We start from the raw sequence: 17619 nt of genomic DNA on the forward strand, positions 1-17619 counted from the left end.
TTCTTAAGAAAAAATGATTGAAACATAAATCACTTTTTCATTGAAAAAAAGTATTACTTATAAATACTTTCTTGATTATTTATTATTTATTTGAAAAAAAATTGTACAATGTGATATGGGTAAATAAAATTGACCAAACATATGACAAATTAATTGGGTGACCCTTGATCATTTCAATGATATATTTTTAACCCTTAAATTAATTTTTTAAAATAAATCACCGCTCAAACTTTCAGAAAAAGTCATAAATTAACGACCATTCTGTCATTAATGAAATCACCGCTCAAACTTATATGATTATTAAATCTTATATATATATATATATATATATATATATATATATATATATTAATTATTTGGGTGACTTTCTAATTCTCACTTTTAACTATTTTGATTATTTTTTAAAATATATATTATATAAATATTATATATATATATTTATATATATATATATATATTTATATATATATATATGAAAAATTTAATAATTATATATATAAATATAAAAATCAATGATTAAATATATATAATATCATATAAATTATTTTGAAATTTTGTTTTATATATTTATATATATATATATATATATATATATATATATATATATATATATATATATATATATATATATATATATATATATATATATATGATATATATATATATATTAATATTAGATATGTATAGATAAAAATAAATAATATATATAAATATTTTATCTATATATAAAAGAAATTTATTAATTATATAAACATAAAAATTAATGATCATAAAAGATAATATATATAATATATATAATATAAATTATATATATATATATATATATTAATAATTATGTATTTAAATATAAAAATTAATAATTAAAAATAATTTATATAAAATAATATCTCGTCGTTATAATTAAACAAAAAAGTTATGAGAAAGTTATTGATAACCTTTCTGAAAATTTGAGGGGCGAATTATTTTAAAAATTAATTTAAAAATTAAAAATAAGTGATCCAAGTAATTGGAGGTTCGCAAACTAATTTGCTCTACTAAATATATCTAAACAATAATGAAACTATCAATACAAAAAAAAATATTAATTTCTAAAATGTCAATAAAAAACACATTAAACACTGCAACATTAATTTTATTTAGGAAACAAAGATAAGCTTAAAATAGAGTGTCCAAAATAGACACCAAACTTTTATTGATTACCACATCTCATGAATTGATCAGATCATGGGCGGGTGGGTATAGGTACTTGAACAAGTGGAATTATCACGCTGCATAAATGGTGTCTATATAACCTAACAAAACATTTACCAAACTTACACATAATATATACCAAAATCTACAATAATTTAAAAAAACATTACCAAACTTACACAATACCAAAATCTCCAATAATGCAATCAGTTCTTTATTCTTCTTCCCTTCTCCGTTCAATATCAATCATGCATTTTGAGAGAGAGAGAAAGACGTGTACGAACATAACACTTAGGGTTGGGTTGAGTTGATAAGTTGATTAAGAATAATGAAGATAGAGAAAAAATGAATTTTCCATAAGCAAAACTACAAAATAATACAAAATGGTAACTAACTAATGAACAAAACAAATAAGACAACAATAATAGCCAAGCAAAGTCAAATCAAATTTAACCCAATTAATTTTACAAATTAACCAAATTGTTTCATCCTTTCAAAAACAAAAAGCCAAACCAATTAAATTTACCCAAAATAAAAAATATGGAGGGTGATGACAGTAATAAGCAACTAAGTCTTTCACGACACTTGTTTTTTCACTTACAGTATTGTGTTGTATGGTGTGTTAATAAGAAAGTTTTATAATAATTAGTTTGTTGTCTTAAATAAAAAATTATAGTATTAGAAGATTTCAAAATCTTCTTAATTAACAAATTAACTATAGATCCTTATTTATAAACTATATAAACAAATAAAATCTGAGGACTTGTATAAATTTTTAAAAATAATCTAGAAGCTTAATTATTAGTTTTTTGTTTTTTATGACACACAATATCTTATACATGATATTTCTAAGCTTGAGCTTCAAAAAAGTCCTATAAATAAACAATATTGCCATTTAAGCTCGCAGCATTGTATGTCAATGACATAATATTAATTCTCTCACACACAAACAATAATGTTGCCTGATATACTTTTTCGTTCATTCCGATCCAACAGCTCAAGGTATGTGTAGAATTCGGTCTACAAATATAAAATAATTGTATTTTTTTTTGAGAAAAAATGAATTAATACAATTATTTCATTACATCTTTTTTTCAGTTTGTAGAGAAAATGAGTAAAGGTTAATAAAAAACAATGGAATAAGATAAAATTTATTATATTTTTTTCTATATTTACTAACATTTTTATGTTTATATAAGAACCTAGCTAGATACTTAAACATTATAGAAATAAATTTAGCTAAAGAATATTATTTTCATATAATCTAATTAATTTGTTATGTACGATAGTAAGCAAAGAAACAAAATGAACGTTGAAATTAGAGAAATGAGAAATTGCGAACTTCAACTCCCGTCCTTCTCAATGCCATCAACAAAAATAGGAGTAGATTGTCCAGTGCTTCCAGGTGCAAACAGAAAATTTGTAGCCCCAGATTTATCCTTTCGATCAGACAACCACAGCAACAGGTCAGATCTTTATAATTATATGCTATTTTTGTTAAAAATAATAGTCTATACCAAATTTTGAACGTGGCAAACAAGTTAAAGGGCAAAATAATATATATTGTAACACCATTGGATTTTCTTTTTTTAACCACAGAAATCCTTGGATCAAGACAAAGAAAATGGCGAGTAAAGTCTCCAACTTCTCCGATCTGATCCAACGGGTCACTGCATCATGCTTGCTCCACCCGCTCGCCGGCGGTCGCCACGATATCGACGATTTCTCCGACGAAAACCCAGCCGAAGGAGAAGGATCCGGCGACGTCGACATTTACAAGTCTGATGAGGAATTTGAAGATTTCGAGGATGAATTAGATGGGGAGAGGAATCAGAGTCAAAGGATTAGGGCTTGGGGAGCTGCTGCGGCGGAGGAAGGTGGTGGAGCGAGAGGGGAAAGGTTGGTTGAATTGGAGATGATGATTGGGGATGTGTTTGAAGTGGTGTCGGCTATGAAGAGGGCGTATGTTAGTCTTCAGGAGGCACATTGTCCTTGGGATCCGGATAAGATGCGCGTGGCTGATGGGGCGGTGGTGGCGGAGCTGAGAAGATTGGGGGTTTTTAGGGAGAGATTTCGACGTGGGTGTGGCGGCGGCGGAAGGGGGAGAATTAGGGGTCCGCCGGGGTTGAGATTGAAGGAGGTGGTGGCGCCGTACGAGGCGGCGGTGGAGGAATTGAAGAGGGAGGTGAAGGTTAAGGAATGTGAAGTTGAGAATTTGAAGGAGAAATTGAAAACGGCGACCAGTTTGAATGGTGGCGGCGGCGGCAAGAAAGGCCGCTCTCATTCTTCTCATCAGTCAAAGCGAAAAGTCCATTGCAGTCAAGCCCATGGTCACTCTCTTTCTCTCTCTCTCCACTTTTTCATTTTTACATTCAAATATTAAACTTTAATAAAATAAAATAAAATATTAGTTCACAAAATTTTAATAAATGCATAGCAACCCAAATAATATTTTTTACTATTGTTTGATCTTGCTTTTTAAAAAACCTGTTTGATGAAAAAAATTATTAAAGTTTTTAATTGATTTATTATTAAAACATTCTTTTATATTTTATTTAAGTTTAATAAAAATAACTTCATTTGTAGATTCGGATCTAGCTTTCCAATAAATTATGAATACAGATCTAGATTCAGTTTCCTTAAAGATTAAAGATGTGGATGGCCTCATTAAATTTTTACAATTTTTTGAGATCTTTTAGTCTTTAATGAGTCCAACTTGTCACGTCCTCTTCGGTCGGAAATGAAAAATAAAATAATATATATAATTAGAAAATCAGATGAAGCATTATTTAGAAATGAAAGCTGGTGGTTGCAATTTAATAATTCATTTAATGCTAATAATAAAATTGTAGCGGCAGCAATTAGTTAACGACTTCTATCGCATTAATGGAGAGACGAAGGAAATATCTCTACTTGTTTAAACTTTATGAGCTTATTTGCATGTTATATCAAAATATAAGGATTTATGTGTATTTTTTCCATTATCAAGGGTGTTCTAGTCATTTACCATATTACCCGCTTATTTTTTTTATATTTTTTTTTGTAGTTGCGGTGGCGGCTACGCCGGAGCTATTCGAATCTACAATGATCACGGTAATAGAAGCGGCGAAATCGTTCACTGCTTTACTTTTATCTCTTATGAGAACCGCCAACTGGGATATCGCCGCCGCAGTCAGATCTATAGAAGCCGCCACCAACAATAACAACTCCGGCGGATCAATATTCCAAGATGCGCCCGCCGTGGGAGCCCATTATGCCAAATTTGCCCTTGAATCGTACGTGAACCGTAAGATCTTTCAAGGATTCGACCACGAAACCTTCTACATGGACGGAAGCCTTTCCACTCTCCTTCAACCGGACCAATATCGTCGAGAATGTTTCACCCAGTACAGAGATATGAAAGCCATGGATCCCACCGAGCTTCTCGGGATCTTACCGACTTGTCAGTTTGGGAAATTCTGCTCTAAGAAGTACCTTTCGATCGTACATCCTAAAATGGAGGAGTCGTTGTTCGGCGATCTGGAGCAGCGGCGGCAGGTATTGGCAGGGAATCATCCGAGAAGTGAGTTTTACGGCGAGTTTTTGGTTTTGGCAAAGGCGGTGTGGCTGTTACATTTGCTGGCGTTTTCTTTGGACCCACCTCCTAGTCATTTTGAGGCGACAAAAGGCGGTGATTTTCATCCTCAGTATATGGAGAATGTCGTTAAAATGTCTGGAGGCGGCCGTGGCACAGCGGGGATGATGGTAGGTTTTCCGTTGAGCCCCGGCTTCAAACTGTGTAACGGGTCGGTTACTAAAGCCCGGGTCTGTCTTTTGCCAAAGGCATGAAATTATGTTCGGGTCGGGTCGGATAATTGGATGGAGATCGATAGAGGACTATCTAATAATAATAATAATAAATAATGTAACATAATGTAGCTCTCAAGGCAGCTTTAGGGTTTGTATGATTACTACTTAAACTTATATGGAGCTCCAGTGCTCCACCCGAAAACCATGAGTGGTAAGTTGCATCTTTATTTAAACAACTTTAATTTCAGCCCTCTTTCTTTGATTAAGGAAATGTCAATTATTGAGAAAATATTATGTTAAAATGGAAAGATAAGGCATGTTAAAATAAAATTTATATTAATATATATTGATTAAGATTAATAAATTTTCTGTCACCAAAAATTGGAAACAAACTATTATCTTAAAGATGCTCTAATCATTTGTAAGATTTTTATCCCTTTTTTTTTATAAATTCTATGTATCACACCCATTACCTATCATTTTAACAATTAATCCATAATATCATAACTTAAATATCATAATTTCTTCCATTAAATTTAAATATAAAATAATTTTAATAATTAAATTAATTAAAAATTCAAATAACTTATTCTTATTATTGGTACGAAATAATATTTTTCGAAAAAAAGCAAATATACATTCATGAGTAGGCCCATCTGACATAAAAGCCCATACTAAATATTTTGGCGGGAATTTGGAAGGCGGATTTCTTTATCGCGCCAAAGAAAGACCAAGAAGTAAATAGATCCATGAACAGGCCCATTTGCCATACAAGCCCACACAAAATTATTTTGGCGGGAAATTGGAAGGCGCATTTCTATGTCGCGCCAAAGAAACCCCAAAGCTTTATTAAATAAGCTTCATAACGCGCGCTATTTTCATTTCACTTCATCTCTCTCTCTCTCTTTCCTTCGAAACCCTAACTCAAGTTTCTCATCCAAGTTCGCTGCCGATTCAAGATGTTGGAACTGAGGCTAGTCCAGGGCAGTCTTCTGAAGAAGGTCATGGAGGCGATCAAAGACCTAGTAAACGATGCTAATTTCGACTGTTCAGCTACTGGCTTCTCTCTTCAAGCCATGGACTCTAGCCATGTTGCTCTCGTGGCTCTTCTCCTTCGATCCGAAGGCTTCGAACACTACCGCTGTGACCGCAACATATCCATGGGTATGAATCTCAATAATATGGCTAAACTGTTGAAGTGTGCTGGTAACGACGATATCATCACGATGAAGGCTGATGACGGCAGTGACACGGTTACCTTTATGTTCGAAAGTCCAAGTAAGTACGATTAGATAAGAAACATTTCAGATCTACTGATATGTATGTCTAGAGGTCTTGTTCTGACTATAGATCTTCTGCTGTTTGTTGGTTTGATTTTGAAATTAAAGCTCAGGATAAGATATCTGATTTTGAGATGAAGCTGATGGATATTGACAGTGAGCATCTCGGTATACCTGAAGCGGATTACCATGCTATTGTTCGTATGCCATCAGCAGAGTTTGGCCGAATCTGCAAAGATCTAAGCAGTATTGGCGATACAGGTAATCCTTTAAATAATTTGGTTTTAATGAATTTGAAACAGAGTAACAATCTGGTTCTTGTTCTTGCAGTTGTTATTTCTGTGACAAAGGAAGGTGTGAAATTCTCTACTAGAGGCGACATAGGAACTGCTAATGTTGTTTGCAGGCAGAATACTACAGTTGATAAGGTAAATTTGTGCATAATTGATTTATTGAGATGTTGGAAACCTAATAATACTCCTATTTTACAGCCGGAAGATGCCACCATTATTGAGATGAACGAGCCAGTTTCATTGACATTTGCACTGAGGTACTTGAACTCTTTCACTAAAGCAGCGCCGTTATCGAACACTGTTACCATAAGCCTGTCATCAGAACTGCCTGTGGTTGTTGAATACAAGATTGCAGAGATGGGGTATATCAGATTCTACCTTGCTCCCAAGATTGAAGAGGATGAAGAGGCAGCAAACTAGGCTAAAAGATGATTTGGTTTTTTTCATCTCCTTTCTTCAGGCTTTTGTAATCATTTATTTAGGAACTGAAGATGAACTATCTTTGTTTTATCTATTTTCTTGTTGTATTTGGTCCTGTTTAAGTGAGATTCAAATATGAATTTGACAGAATTGTCAGCAACCAAGGCAACAATCATTTATTTTGAACTTATTTTTGTAATCCCAATAGTTCAAAGTTCTATTTTATCAAAAAAAAGATTAGCCATGATGAAGAGAGGTCATAAACATTATTGTAATCCTTATTTCGAACCATTTCAGACAAAAAAAAAAAAAGAAAATAAAAACATCAAAATGCATATCCTTATATCAATTTGGGGCTTGTGGGTGGAAGATCTAAACCTAAAAAGACATCAAAACCTAAACAATCTCAACATATTAAATAAAATTCATACTCAAATATATATATATTTATAATTTTGTTGAAAGTTCTAATCTCATAAATGTAGCTTGAGATCCATATATTATTATTTTATTATTATTTATTATTTTTTTTGCATATAATCTAGTTTAAATAATTAAACCATTTTTTTATCTTACCAAAAGAAAATTGTTTACAACTATAACTTATCAGGATACAAAAAGGAAAGGGAAGAAAAGTATATCCAAATGGAGAATGAAAAATTAAATGGTAATTTGTCTCTCCAATTTATAATAAAAAAATTATTTAAAAAAAAGTAGGCAGCCAGAAAACTGAAAAACAGAAAGCCATAAAAATTATCCAAAAATTGTTGCCCTGCCCATGCTAAGAACAATAACATAAAATGCAAGCTGAAATTCCTCTAATTCAATGTCGTCACAGATGAACTCCAGGATTCCTTTCAAAGCAGTCATGATACATACATCATATTAACGAAAATGACCTCACGATGAACGCCAGTCATTGCCGGCATACACTGCCTGATCACCAAGCTCTTCTTCTATGCGCAATAACTGCAATAAATTTTAAGTCTTCCTCCTTTCACCATGTGTTGTTCTTCCAGATTGAGAGAAATAAAATAAAATATGTTTTTAAGATTTACCTGGTTGTATTTGGAGACTCTTTCTCCTCGGCAAGGTGCACCTGCTTTAATTTGACCTGTCGAAAGGCCAACAGCTAAATCCGCAATGAAAGAATCCTCTGTTTCCCCACTTCTATGAGAGACCACAACTCCCCATTGTTCATCCTTAGCTAGCTTCACTACTTCAATCGCCTCTGTCACAGTTCCAATCTGATTCACCTGAAAACAAAAACCATAAAAAAAAAACCTTCATCATAATTCCTTTTTACTTCCATGTACAACATACACAACAAGTCTTGATCAGCATAAAAGATAACCTTCAGAAGAAGTGCGTTGCAAGAAGACTCTCGAATTGCTCTTTCAATACGTTTGGGATTTGACATCAATAGCTGATCCCCCACAACCTGTTAAAAAAAGATCCTTTCAAATATTACTAATTATACAAAATAGTAAAAGTTACAGTAAACAGCACAGAATGATATGTTCAGAACAGCAAGGCCATATCTACCTGGCAAATTTCAAGATCTGAAAATATTTTCACATGCTCCCAGTCTTCCTTGTCAAATGGGTCCTCAATTGACACAATCGGGTAATCTATAAAGGTCAAATTACTTTATATATTGCTCTGGGTCCTAGGATAGATATATATATTCAAGATTACTGAAAAATACCTGTGCAGAGTCCTTTGTACATCTCAATCATATCTTCTCCTGACTTGAAATTTTGCCCAGACTTTTGTGGATATTTCTGGTCTAAATCATACTTTGTACCTAAGATTATGATTCAAGAATATAATTATTCAGTTTTTTCATCTCTCACTTTAGTACCTCTAATACCTTACTTAGCATTAATTCAAACTACCCCAGATCATTCATGCAAATAGGGTCCAGATATATTATTAGCCGTTATCAGTAGTTAATTAGACGTCACTTAGCATTCATTAAAGGACAGGTGCAAATTTTCGAAATATTAGTACATTACCTATGCAGAAATCAGTAGCCGATACATCAAGAGCTATTTTTATTTTCTCATTATATCCTGTTCGACTAATGGCCTCCTTTACGAGGTCCAAGCCCTCTTTAATGCTGCAAACAGAAGGCACTAAATTCAGCATCTGAACAAAACAATGAAGAATATCCATGAGGAGAAAAAAACTTACTTAGAGATGTTTGGAGCTAAACCACCATCTTCACCTACATTACATCCATGTGCACCGTATTTTTCTGTAATAACAGCCTTGAAATTCGGAAGGGGGGAAATGAAAAAATGATCCAGAAGAACTAAGCAATAGGATATGAATAATTTTTTTTAATAAATCTTCATAACTGTTACTAGGGGTATGCCCTAAGAATGAAGTACAAAAATAAACATTGAGCAGCTTCAACTGGAGTAAAAGAAAAACAAAACCCTAGTCTAGATATTTAACTTCAATGATTGACATGGTAAGATTTAGACATAAATAACACTTCACCATTGAAGTACAAGGAACTATTTTTATTGCAGTTTTAATTCTTTTAGCAGCAAGTCAGCAACATAAGCTTGGCACAAAGCATTAGGATATTTCATTTTTACTGAGAAGTTCAGCATCAGAAACAATCAAAATTACCTTTAAATGATGATATGTTTCTGAGCCCATTTGCATAGCCTCCTCTAATTTTTTAGCTCCCACAGGAAGAATCATAATATCCTGATAACAACAGGAAGACCAATATATGAAACAAAATAGAACTAGAAACAACATTAAGCTATCTGATGAACTGAAAAATAAGTCGTTACAAGCTTTAGTGGAATATTAGATATCATAATATACTTATGAATATCCAAGAGAAAATAATAACCAAAAAGGAAAGAACTTCTAGTTTAGAGAAAACATGATTGAAAGAAATGGTCCTAAGAAATTGAAATAACAGAAATGAGAGGAATATAAACATCCTAAACTTAATCATAATAAGGAATATAAATATGTATACATGCAAAGTTAACAACACTACCAAACAAAATCAAGATGATGATTAAGGCCATACAAGTAGAATAAGGTTTGAATAACATCACTTAAACCCTAACTTAATAGCAAATAAAGGGCTATTAGAACCTGAATGGCAAGATTGTTGCCGGCATGTTTACCACCGCTTATCATGGAAAGGGAAGGGACAGGAAGCATGAACTTGGTTCTACCACAAAGATCAGCAATGTGTTTGTATAGAGGTACCTGCACAACAATGTCACTACTTCACAAATACTAAGACAGAAAATACAAAAAAATGTAATTGTACAAAAACTCCATTCATGCCTCCTTTTCAGCAGCTCCAGCTTTGCAAGCAGCAATTGATACAGCTAAAATTGCATTTGCACCAAGATCACCCTGTCAAATGGGAACAAATGGAAGATCAGGGCTAATAAGATGAAACACCAGCACTATTGTTAACAAAGAGCCAGTTCCTATAAAGCATAAGTAGTCCTCTTTGTACTCACAACAGAGCTTTAATTAGGTCATGGAATCAAAGAATGTGCTTGCGAGCCTAAATAAGTTTGAAATTCAAACTTTCAATGCTCTTAAAAATATTTCTTCTTGGAGAATTATTGAAAGTGTTCTTGATTAAAATGGGAATAAACAGTATTCTTATAAAACTAGGTTTCTAACTCCTGTTGAAATCTCGTATTCTTATAAAGCTAGGTTAGATGGTGTTTGAGGTGCACGTATCTTGATGGAATGGTTTATTAGTAGGACTGTTTTGGTGTTTCTTTGGTCACTTGTTCTTACTGGCTTGAAGGTTAGTGTGCTTGTAGAGACCTCCCCCCACCCACCCTCTTCTTTTTGTTTCTCCTTTAAGATGCTCGTTGTTTGTATTGCAGTCACAATTTGCGACCACCTATTAATACAAACTTGAATTTTAAAAAATATATATCTCATTTCAAGGAAAGTGAGAACCTTTTTACAGATACACTCTATCTGACCTAAGTTCCTTGAGCAAATCTAAGTTGAATACAACAAATTAGATGTCAGTGCTGAGGAAAGTGAGTGGCACCAGTCAAAGATTATTTCAGATACTAGTACATACAAAACAAGTTGAGTACTTCTATCGGCTAAATGCAATGAAGGAAATGTTTCACAAGTGTACCCAATATGGTGTGAATATCTAAAAATACCCAATAGGATAAACAGGGGAGAAACCAACCTTCTTCTCTGTCTTGTCCAAATCCATCATTGCCTGATCAATTTGAGATTGAAGAGTTGGATCCATGCCAATTAAAGCTTCAGATATCTTCTCATTGATGTTTTTAACAGCTCTTTTTACACTTTTCCCAAGGTATATTCCTTTCTCTCCATCACGTAACTCAATAGCCTCATACCTAGAATGTATTTATGAAGATTTTAGAAATAGCACTTCTGTTGAAATACACAGTAAGTGTTCCCAGCTGAACATTGGCCACAAATGAAGAAAAATGTCCCAATGTTAAATTTACATAAAGAAATGTTAAGTGAGGCTGACAATGGCCTCATCTGAAAAAAAAAACATCTAGTTTCCAATTCTATTATTTGCATTACGAGTTTCACACACATGAACATTATCTATAAGAAATGAAAGGACTCATGTACATTATACCCTGTTTCCAGATAAGCACAATATCAAGTGCAAGAAACAGTACATGAAACTAATTGCACAATATCACTCTAATTTCTAGGTCAAAAAAGATTATTATTGGAATGAAGGAAGAAAAGGCTTTACATTCCTGTTGAAGCTCCGCTGGGAGAAGAAGCACGGAAAACGCCTTTATTAGTATGGAGATCAACTTCCACAGTTGGAATGCCTCTACTGTCAAGAACTTGCCTCGCTTTTAACTTGGTGATCACAGAAGGAACAGCCTTCCTCATATGGTTAGACTGCTCAAAAATCAAATGCAACTTATAAACTTAACCTATGCTAATTTGACTTGCAGTGGAAAGAAAGAGAGGTGAATCTCACAATGAAAAGGACTGGATCGGAAGTTTTGGCTCGAACGGCGGCATTGACGGCGTCCTCAATTTTCCGGGAAAGCATATGCTTGTCAAGGTATTCTTGGACCGACATTTCCTGAGATGTTTTCGAACCTTCTCCTCGTTATATATCACTTCCTGGCGATTCTTTTGCACGGATGATGCAAAAAATGCTTAATCGAAGTTGCAATATCGAAGAAAATGAACGGAAAAGCAGAAATCTCAAGCTGCTTCAATGAATCGCTGCTTGTACTACTGACTTCTCTTCTCGTAGCTTACAATCTCCGTTGCAGATCGGCTCAGCTTTTAGACTTTCAGTTCATGAATCACACAGATTCGAAGGGGTTTCGAGGGGTTATTCGAATCACGACGTCTAAGTTTTAGAACAATTACAATATAAGCTTATTTTCTTTGCAATAAAATAAATAAATTGTTTAAGCTTAATTAGGAAACAATTTTTTTCCAAAAAAAAATTGATCTATCACATTTTTCAATCCACTCTAAAATATATTAAAATTTTAATGTTGAAAATGTAGCATAATTAGAATACATTAAAAATATTAATATAAAAAAAAACAAGTGATTAATATGCATAATTTTTTAGTTAATTAAATCCATATCTTATTTTAAATAATTTATAATGTTACCAATTATGTCAATTAAATTAGGGTGAGCCATCCTATGTAAAAACAGATGAAGTTAATTTTCAATTTTTTTTATTATAAATTTAATTTAATTTTATGTATTAATCTCAATATACAAATTTGAATAAAGTTGTTTTCAGATAAAATTCTTATTATTTTTTATTAATATAATTTTATTTCGATTGAAGATTTTTTATTATGAAACCTTGGTAATGATTTGTTTAAGAAAATATTTTTATTTTATTTTTTTTTAAAATATAATTGTTTAATAAAATTTTAAATTATATAAAAGGTTGAATAAGTTATTATATTTCCTTATTTAAATTAGTGACAATCTTATAGTTGTGTATGTGTCTGAGTCATCATGTCAATTGTATTATGTCGTGGGACGATATCAAAATATTTTGAAATAATATGATGTATCGTTTTTTTGGTAATGAAGAAATTAGATTTATATCTCATCTTATATTATAAATGTATTTTTAAAATTTGTTATATAAATTTTGTATTTAATGTAAGTTGTTTAAAAAATATAATTGGTAATATAATTTTGAGAGTGAATATTATAATATTATTGTTGATAGAGCTTGGTTATGTTTCAATGGATGCTAATTAATTACATAATTCAATAATAATAGTTTAATTTAAAAATAGATTATGTTATCTATACTCTAAATAAAATAAAAATAGTTTGAATTGAGAAAGCCAAGGAAGGAAGTAAAAGAGAAGAAGCATTTGATTAAAGCATAACTTCCTATGGCGATCCACCAGCCTTATCCCAATCCTCATAATTGTCTCATACAGACATTTTAAATATACATATAACAACAACAACAAAGAAAACACAACACAAAGAGAAAATCTTCCTTCTATCCAACAACAAAAGCAGCAGATGAACCAGTGAAATGTCTGATAGCTCCCATCAGAGACTTTGCTGCGCCAAAATGGCTTATTCTGTATACACCTGAAACAGCAGTTTCCGGGATAGTCCATTCTATGGTGGCATGGCTCCTCGAACTGAGTCTGAAAGGCCTTGACCACTTAAACCGAAGACAGAAATCGTCGTCGTCGTAAGATGGGATCCACGTATCCCTCCCTTGAAGACGCTCCACGAGGGCGAAGGTCCCTTCAGTCATGAGGTCATTTCTGGGGCTAGCTGACCAAAAAACTACTTTCACTTTTTCCCCTCTATTGAAGGTGGAGTTGAATTTGAAAGGTACATCCTCTCTAACGTCTCCAAAGTTCACACCAGATGGTGTTCCGTCCATCAGGACCGGTGCTAGCAAGCTTATTTGCTTGTTTAGAAGGTCTGGAGGTCGCGGGCCCACTTCCACCGCTCGCCCACCCACTAGGGCTGATGCAAGCTTCTTGAACTCCTGTATGTAGGCGCTCAGGGTATGTGGACCAAACAGTGTCGACGCACCCTGACAAAGAAGCAGCAGCAGTTGGAACAATCATCTACTAAAATAACTAACTTATTTCTTATAACATTTTTTATCAAATAACCCTTGTGCTTTGCTTAGAAAACCAAGTTGTTACATTAGTTTAAGCAAATTATTACTCACCTCGTATCTCTGAACATGGTACTCCTCAAATGTTGTCACATATTGGGAATAAGTGTTTGTTAAACCAGCAATAATAACATGGGTGCTACTATCGAACTCTGCTTTCCCTTCGGTTAGAAGAACTGTCTTCACTGCATCACGGAGACGTCTTCCAGCCATTGTTGTGAATTCTGACAGAAACGAATGGGGAGGGAAGAAGTGCTCATGTTTAAAATCCATATGATCTGAATGGGGAAGAGGGGGTTGAAGCAAAAGGACAATTGGAAATAAAAGAAGAACGCACCTCCGGGTACACAAAGAATGACAAACTGGCCAATCCGTATGATCTGAATTGGAAGAACCGAAGGCTGCAGAAAGAAACAGTTATAATGAATAGAATTTTATGCAGCCTTCAATAACACAACAATAGAGAAACTTACTGCCCAATCATAAGGAATCTTCATTTCTCCAGTATCAAGAAGAACAGGTTTTGGATATTGGCATTCAACTTGTTCCTTTCCTGGTTTCTTGAGTAAGTTCCGGACCATCCTCCAGAAAGGATTCCCCTGAAACAACAGTAACAGAAAAAGGAAATAGGGTCAAATTTCATAACTACATATTGAAAATTGGGATACAAATGTTCCAATTCTTTTAGTACCTTTTCATCCCCTTGCGTAAAGTCAAATGCTCCAGGTCCATCAGTAGTTCCTGCTGCAAATGCAAACCCCATTGCAGCAGGACATGTATGAACTGCCTCGTTAACTCCATCCTGCTTGGAAATAGTAACATCTAACTTGGAGAAGTCTATGTATGCATGACGGTAATCAACCTTCCCACTTAACAGTTCAGATGCACCGTTGAAGAGGTCCATGGCTTTCTTGAATTGCCTCTCACCAATCAGACGGGTGCTCTCAAACTCATCGGGATAACTGAAATTCATGAGAGCAATGATATACAACACGGGAATTATCAATTATGATTCAGATAGACAACTAGAAAGAAGAGAAACACATACCCAGGTCCCCGACCATAGCATAACTCATTCTTTCCACCACAGGTACTATGGTTGAAGTCACAAGGCAGGCCAGTATCTGTGCAAAACGCACCAAGCACATTTGGGCTAACATCACCACAGTTTGATTGACAAAAGGCAGAAACAATCATAGGCTTGTCAGCCTGTCTCAGAGCACTTCTCACACGTTTTGAAACACTGAGTAACCGCGTAACTGGTTTTCCAGAACTTGGTTGTATGCTAGCAGCAATCTCAAGCAACTCGTGACCTACATCAATAACATTTATTAATTTAAATGATAAAAACATTGTTATTTATTTTGGCATAGTAGTGGAATGTTCAAAATTACTGATATAAAGCTCAAATACTGTTAACTTACGATTACTAAGAACTGGAATGATATTTGACACCCTTCGGTGTGATGATTCAGCCTCAAGTTCATCAGGTAGCGAATCCTCAACACCTTTCTTATTTAACCGGTCTTCCATAAACCGTGCTGCTGCTCCTTTGTTATCCCCACTTATCAATGTGTTAGTACGGCTCATAGATGTCCCATGAGTCGCAAACCAGTTGAAGCTCCCCACTGGGCCCCATACATCATCCACAAACTTTAGGAGTGTCATATCTTTATCAACATCATATTTGTACTTGTTGCGTTCCGTTACAGGATTATTCAAATAAGCACTAGGACTGCGGTTGACACCGGCATCTAAAAGCTCCCCTGTAAATTAAACAGCCAAAACTATGTCACAGTTCTTCTTGTAAGAGAATGTAACTTCACCTTAAAAGGAGAGGAATTCGTAACCATCCAGGTGTTTGATGAAAGTGAAAATTAAGTGTTGAATGATGAATACTGAATTTTAACTAACTCTTTGAAAGTAAATGTTGAATAAACTAAATGAAAAATATCTAAAATTAAAGTAGTTTTCAATTGAATATCTTCTTATTTACATACGAAACAGGATATAGTAGTAGTAATAGTAGAAGAATATATATAATCACCATGCAAAAAAGGAATTGTAAACAACCAAAATAGGAAACACAACAATGGACATGCCAGTATCTGATCAAAGAATGCATAACTCATCAAAAAATTAGACTACTTTGGCAAAACTGTTGCTGTGATTCCATGTTAAAGTCCCATTGACATCAATAATATTATTAGGCTACTCTGAGGTTTTTTTTCTAGGTAAATTGTGAGGATGGATTATCGATAAAGTAATGATGTTATTGTCGGAAAGCAATATAAAACAGTTAAGTTCAGACTAACATGTCAGGATGCTTGTGAAAGAAAAAGAAAATAAAAGTGAGAAGACTCTACCTTTGTTAATAAATACTGATCCAGGTTGAAGATTGTTATGAGCTTGAATGATGCTTTGTTCAATGCCATCAACAAGGGCATCAAATGACTGTTTAACAAATCCAAGTGATGTGACTATGTATACAACATATTGCAAATAACCACCAGGACCAGCATGGGTGTGAATACCACTGATAGCTACATTCTTCTCTGTATAGAGGTTTCCATATCTAAATCACAATAAAATACACTGATTAATTTAGTAGTAGGAGAGTATCATCAATAGAACATATACATACAAAGGACATTTCCCAGAATATGACAGTAATAAGTACCTAGCATTCAATCTCTCAAGCACTTTAATCGTGACAATTTGAGAAGCCATGCAAGCATCGAGATTCACAAACACTACCCTGTTTCCCTTAGGCTCAGCCACTATAAATGCACGGGATCTCAACCTGACATGAACACCAGAAGCAACCTGATCTGTATTAGCATAACCCATCATATTAACATCAGCTGCAGGTCCTGTGATATCATAACTTCCAAGACCAATCAAGAAATCGGAAACTCCTCCAATTCCTCTACTACTCTGTAGTAAAAGTAATAGAGGAATCCACATCCACATCACCATGGATGGCAACATGTCTCTAGCTAGTTAGTAATCCTTGGATTTTACAAGTTCTTCGTAGTTTTCTCCTGTATCATAAACACGGAAAACTCGTAAGATACTTTCATGCTCCAATGGAATGTAACACATCCTATAAAGAATTGAACATCGCATACATCCTGTATTGAAGTTGCTAGCGTTTCCCAAGCAAAAATCGCAAGGGATAAATAAATTGCGTGAAATGATCAAGATACAAATGAATGACTTCAACCCTAAATCATAGATTGCAGAAGAAGTTACCTGAACATAGAAATACGTCTTCTCCGTCGTGATTGAAAAAGTCTCTTCAGAGGGAAAATCAAAACTCAACGCTCTCCTGTAAGAGAAAGATGTGAAGAGCACGCAAAGCTTAACAACCAGTCATGGCTGAATGAAGAGTGAGAACTGATGAGAAGATCAAAATGGAAATTTATATGTTGCCAAGCGGAGGGCCCAAGTCTCTCTCTCTCCCCTGTTCTTGCCA

General features: G+C 33.9%; 4 protein-coding genes across 4 annotated transcripts; 2 read left to right on the plus strand and 2 right to left on the minus strand.

Annotated features, from left to right (window-relative positions):
- The first annotated feature begins 2100 nt into the window (after nt 1-2100).
- LOC124914497 (protein GRAVITROPIC IN THE LIGHT 1) lies at nt 2101-5227 on the plus strand. The gene is made up of 4 exons (XM_047455056.1): nt 2101-2193; nt 2481-2657; nt 2791-3521; nt 4238-5227. Exons 1-4 carry the CDS (start codon nt 2147-2149, stop codon nt 5017-5019), a joined length of 1737 nt encoding a protein of 578 aa, XP_047311012.1. The 5' UTR covers nt 2101-2146; the 3' UTR covers nt 5020-5227.
- A 626-nt stretch (nt 5228-5853) lies between these two features.
- LOC124914775 (proliferating cell nuclear antigen) lies at nt 5854-7178 on the plus strand. Its single transcript, XM_047455383.1, has 4 exons — nt 5854-6258; nt 6369-6521; nt 6591-6688; nt 6752-7178. The coding sequence occupies exons 1-4, from the start codon at nt 5940-5942 to the stop codon at nt 6971-6973; spliced, it is 792 nt and encodes a 263-aa protein (XP_047311339.1). The 5' UTR covers nt 5854-5939; the 3' UTR covers nt 6974-7178.
- A 433-nt stretch (nt 7179-7611) lies between these two features.
- LOC124914128 (cytosolic enolase 3) lies at nt 7612-12343 on the minus strand. The gene is made up of 13 exons (XM_047454613.1): nt 11976-12343; nt 11739-11893; nt 11187-11361; nt 10301-10372; nt 10103-10219; nt 9617-9697; nt 9170-9246; nt 8992-9095; nt 8682-8780; nt 8519-8604; nt 8328-8414; nt 8032-8229; nt 7612-7942 (listed from the first exon to the last, which is right to left on the minus strand). The coding sequence occupies exons 1-13, from the start codon at nt 12078-12080 to the stop codon at nt 7874-7876; spliced, it is 1425 nt and encodes a 474-aa protein (XP_047310569.1). The 5' UTR covers nt 12081-12343; the 3' UTR covers nt 7612-7873.
- A 1007-nt stretch (nt 12344-13350) lies between these two features.
- On the minus strand, nt 13351-17619 carry LOC124913797 (neutral ceramidase 1-like). Its single transcript, XM_047454210.1, has 10 exons — nt 17397-17619; nt 16822-17185; nt 16508-16716; nt 15566-15907; nt 15190-15454; nt 14833-15103; nt 14615-14740; nt 14479-14542; nt 14196-14365; nt 13351-14054 (listed from the first exon to the last, which is right to left on the minus strand). Exons 2-10 carry the CDS (start codon nt 17130-17132, stop codon nt 13500-13502), a joined length of 2313 nt encoding a protein of 770 aa, XP_047310166.1. The 5' UTR covers nt 17133-17185; nt 17397-17619; the 3' UTR covers nt 13351-13499.

Source organism: Impatiens glandulifera, chromosome 9 (genome assembly GCF_907164915.1).
Source record: "Impatiens glandulifera chromosome 9, dImpGla2.1, whole genome shotgun sequence".
In the NCBI taxonomy this organism is placed as follows: Eukaryota; Viridiplantae; Streptophyta; class Magnoliopsida; order Ericales; family Balsaminaceae; genus Impatiens; species Impatiens glandulifera.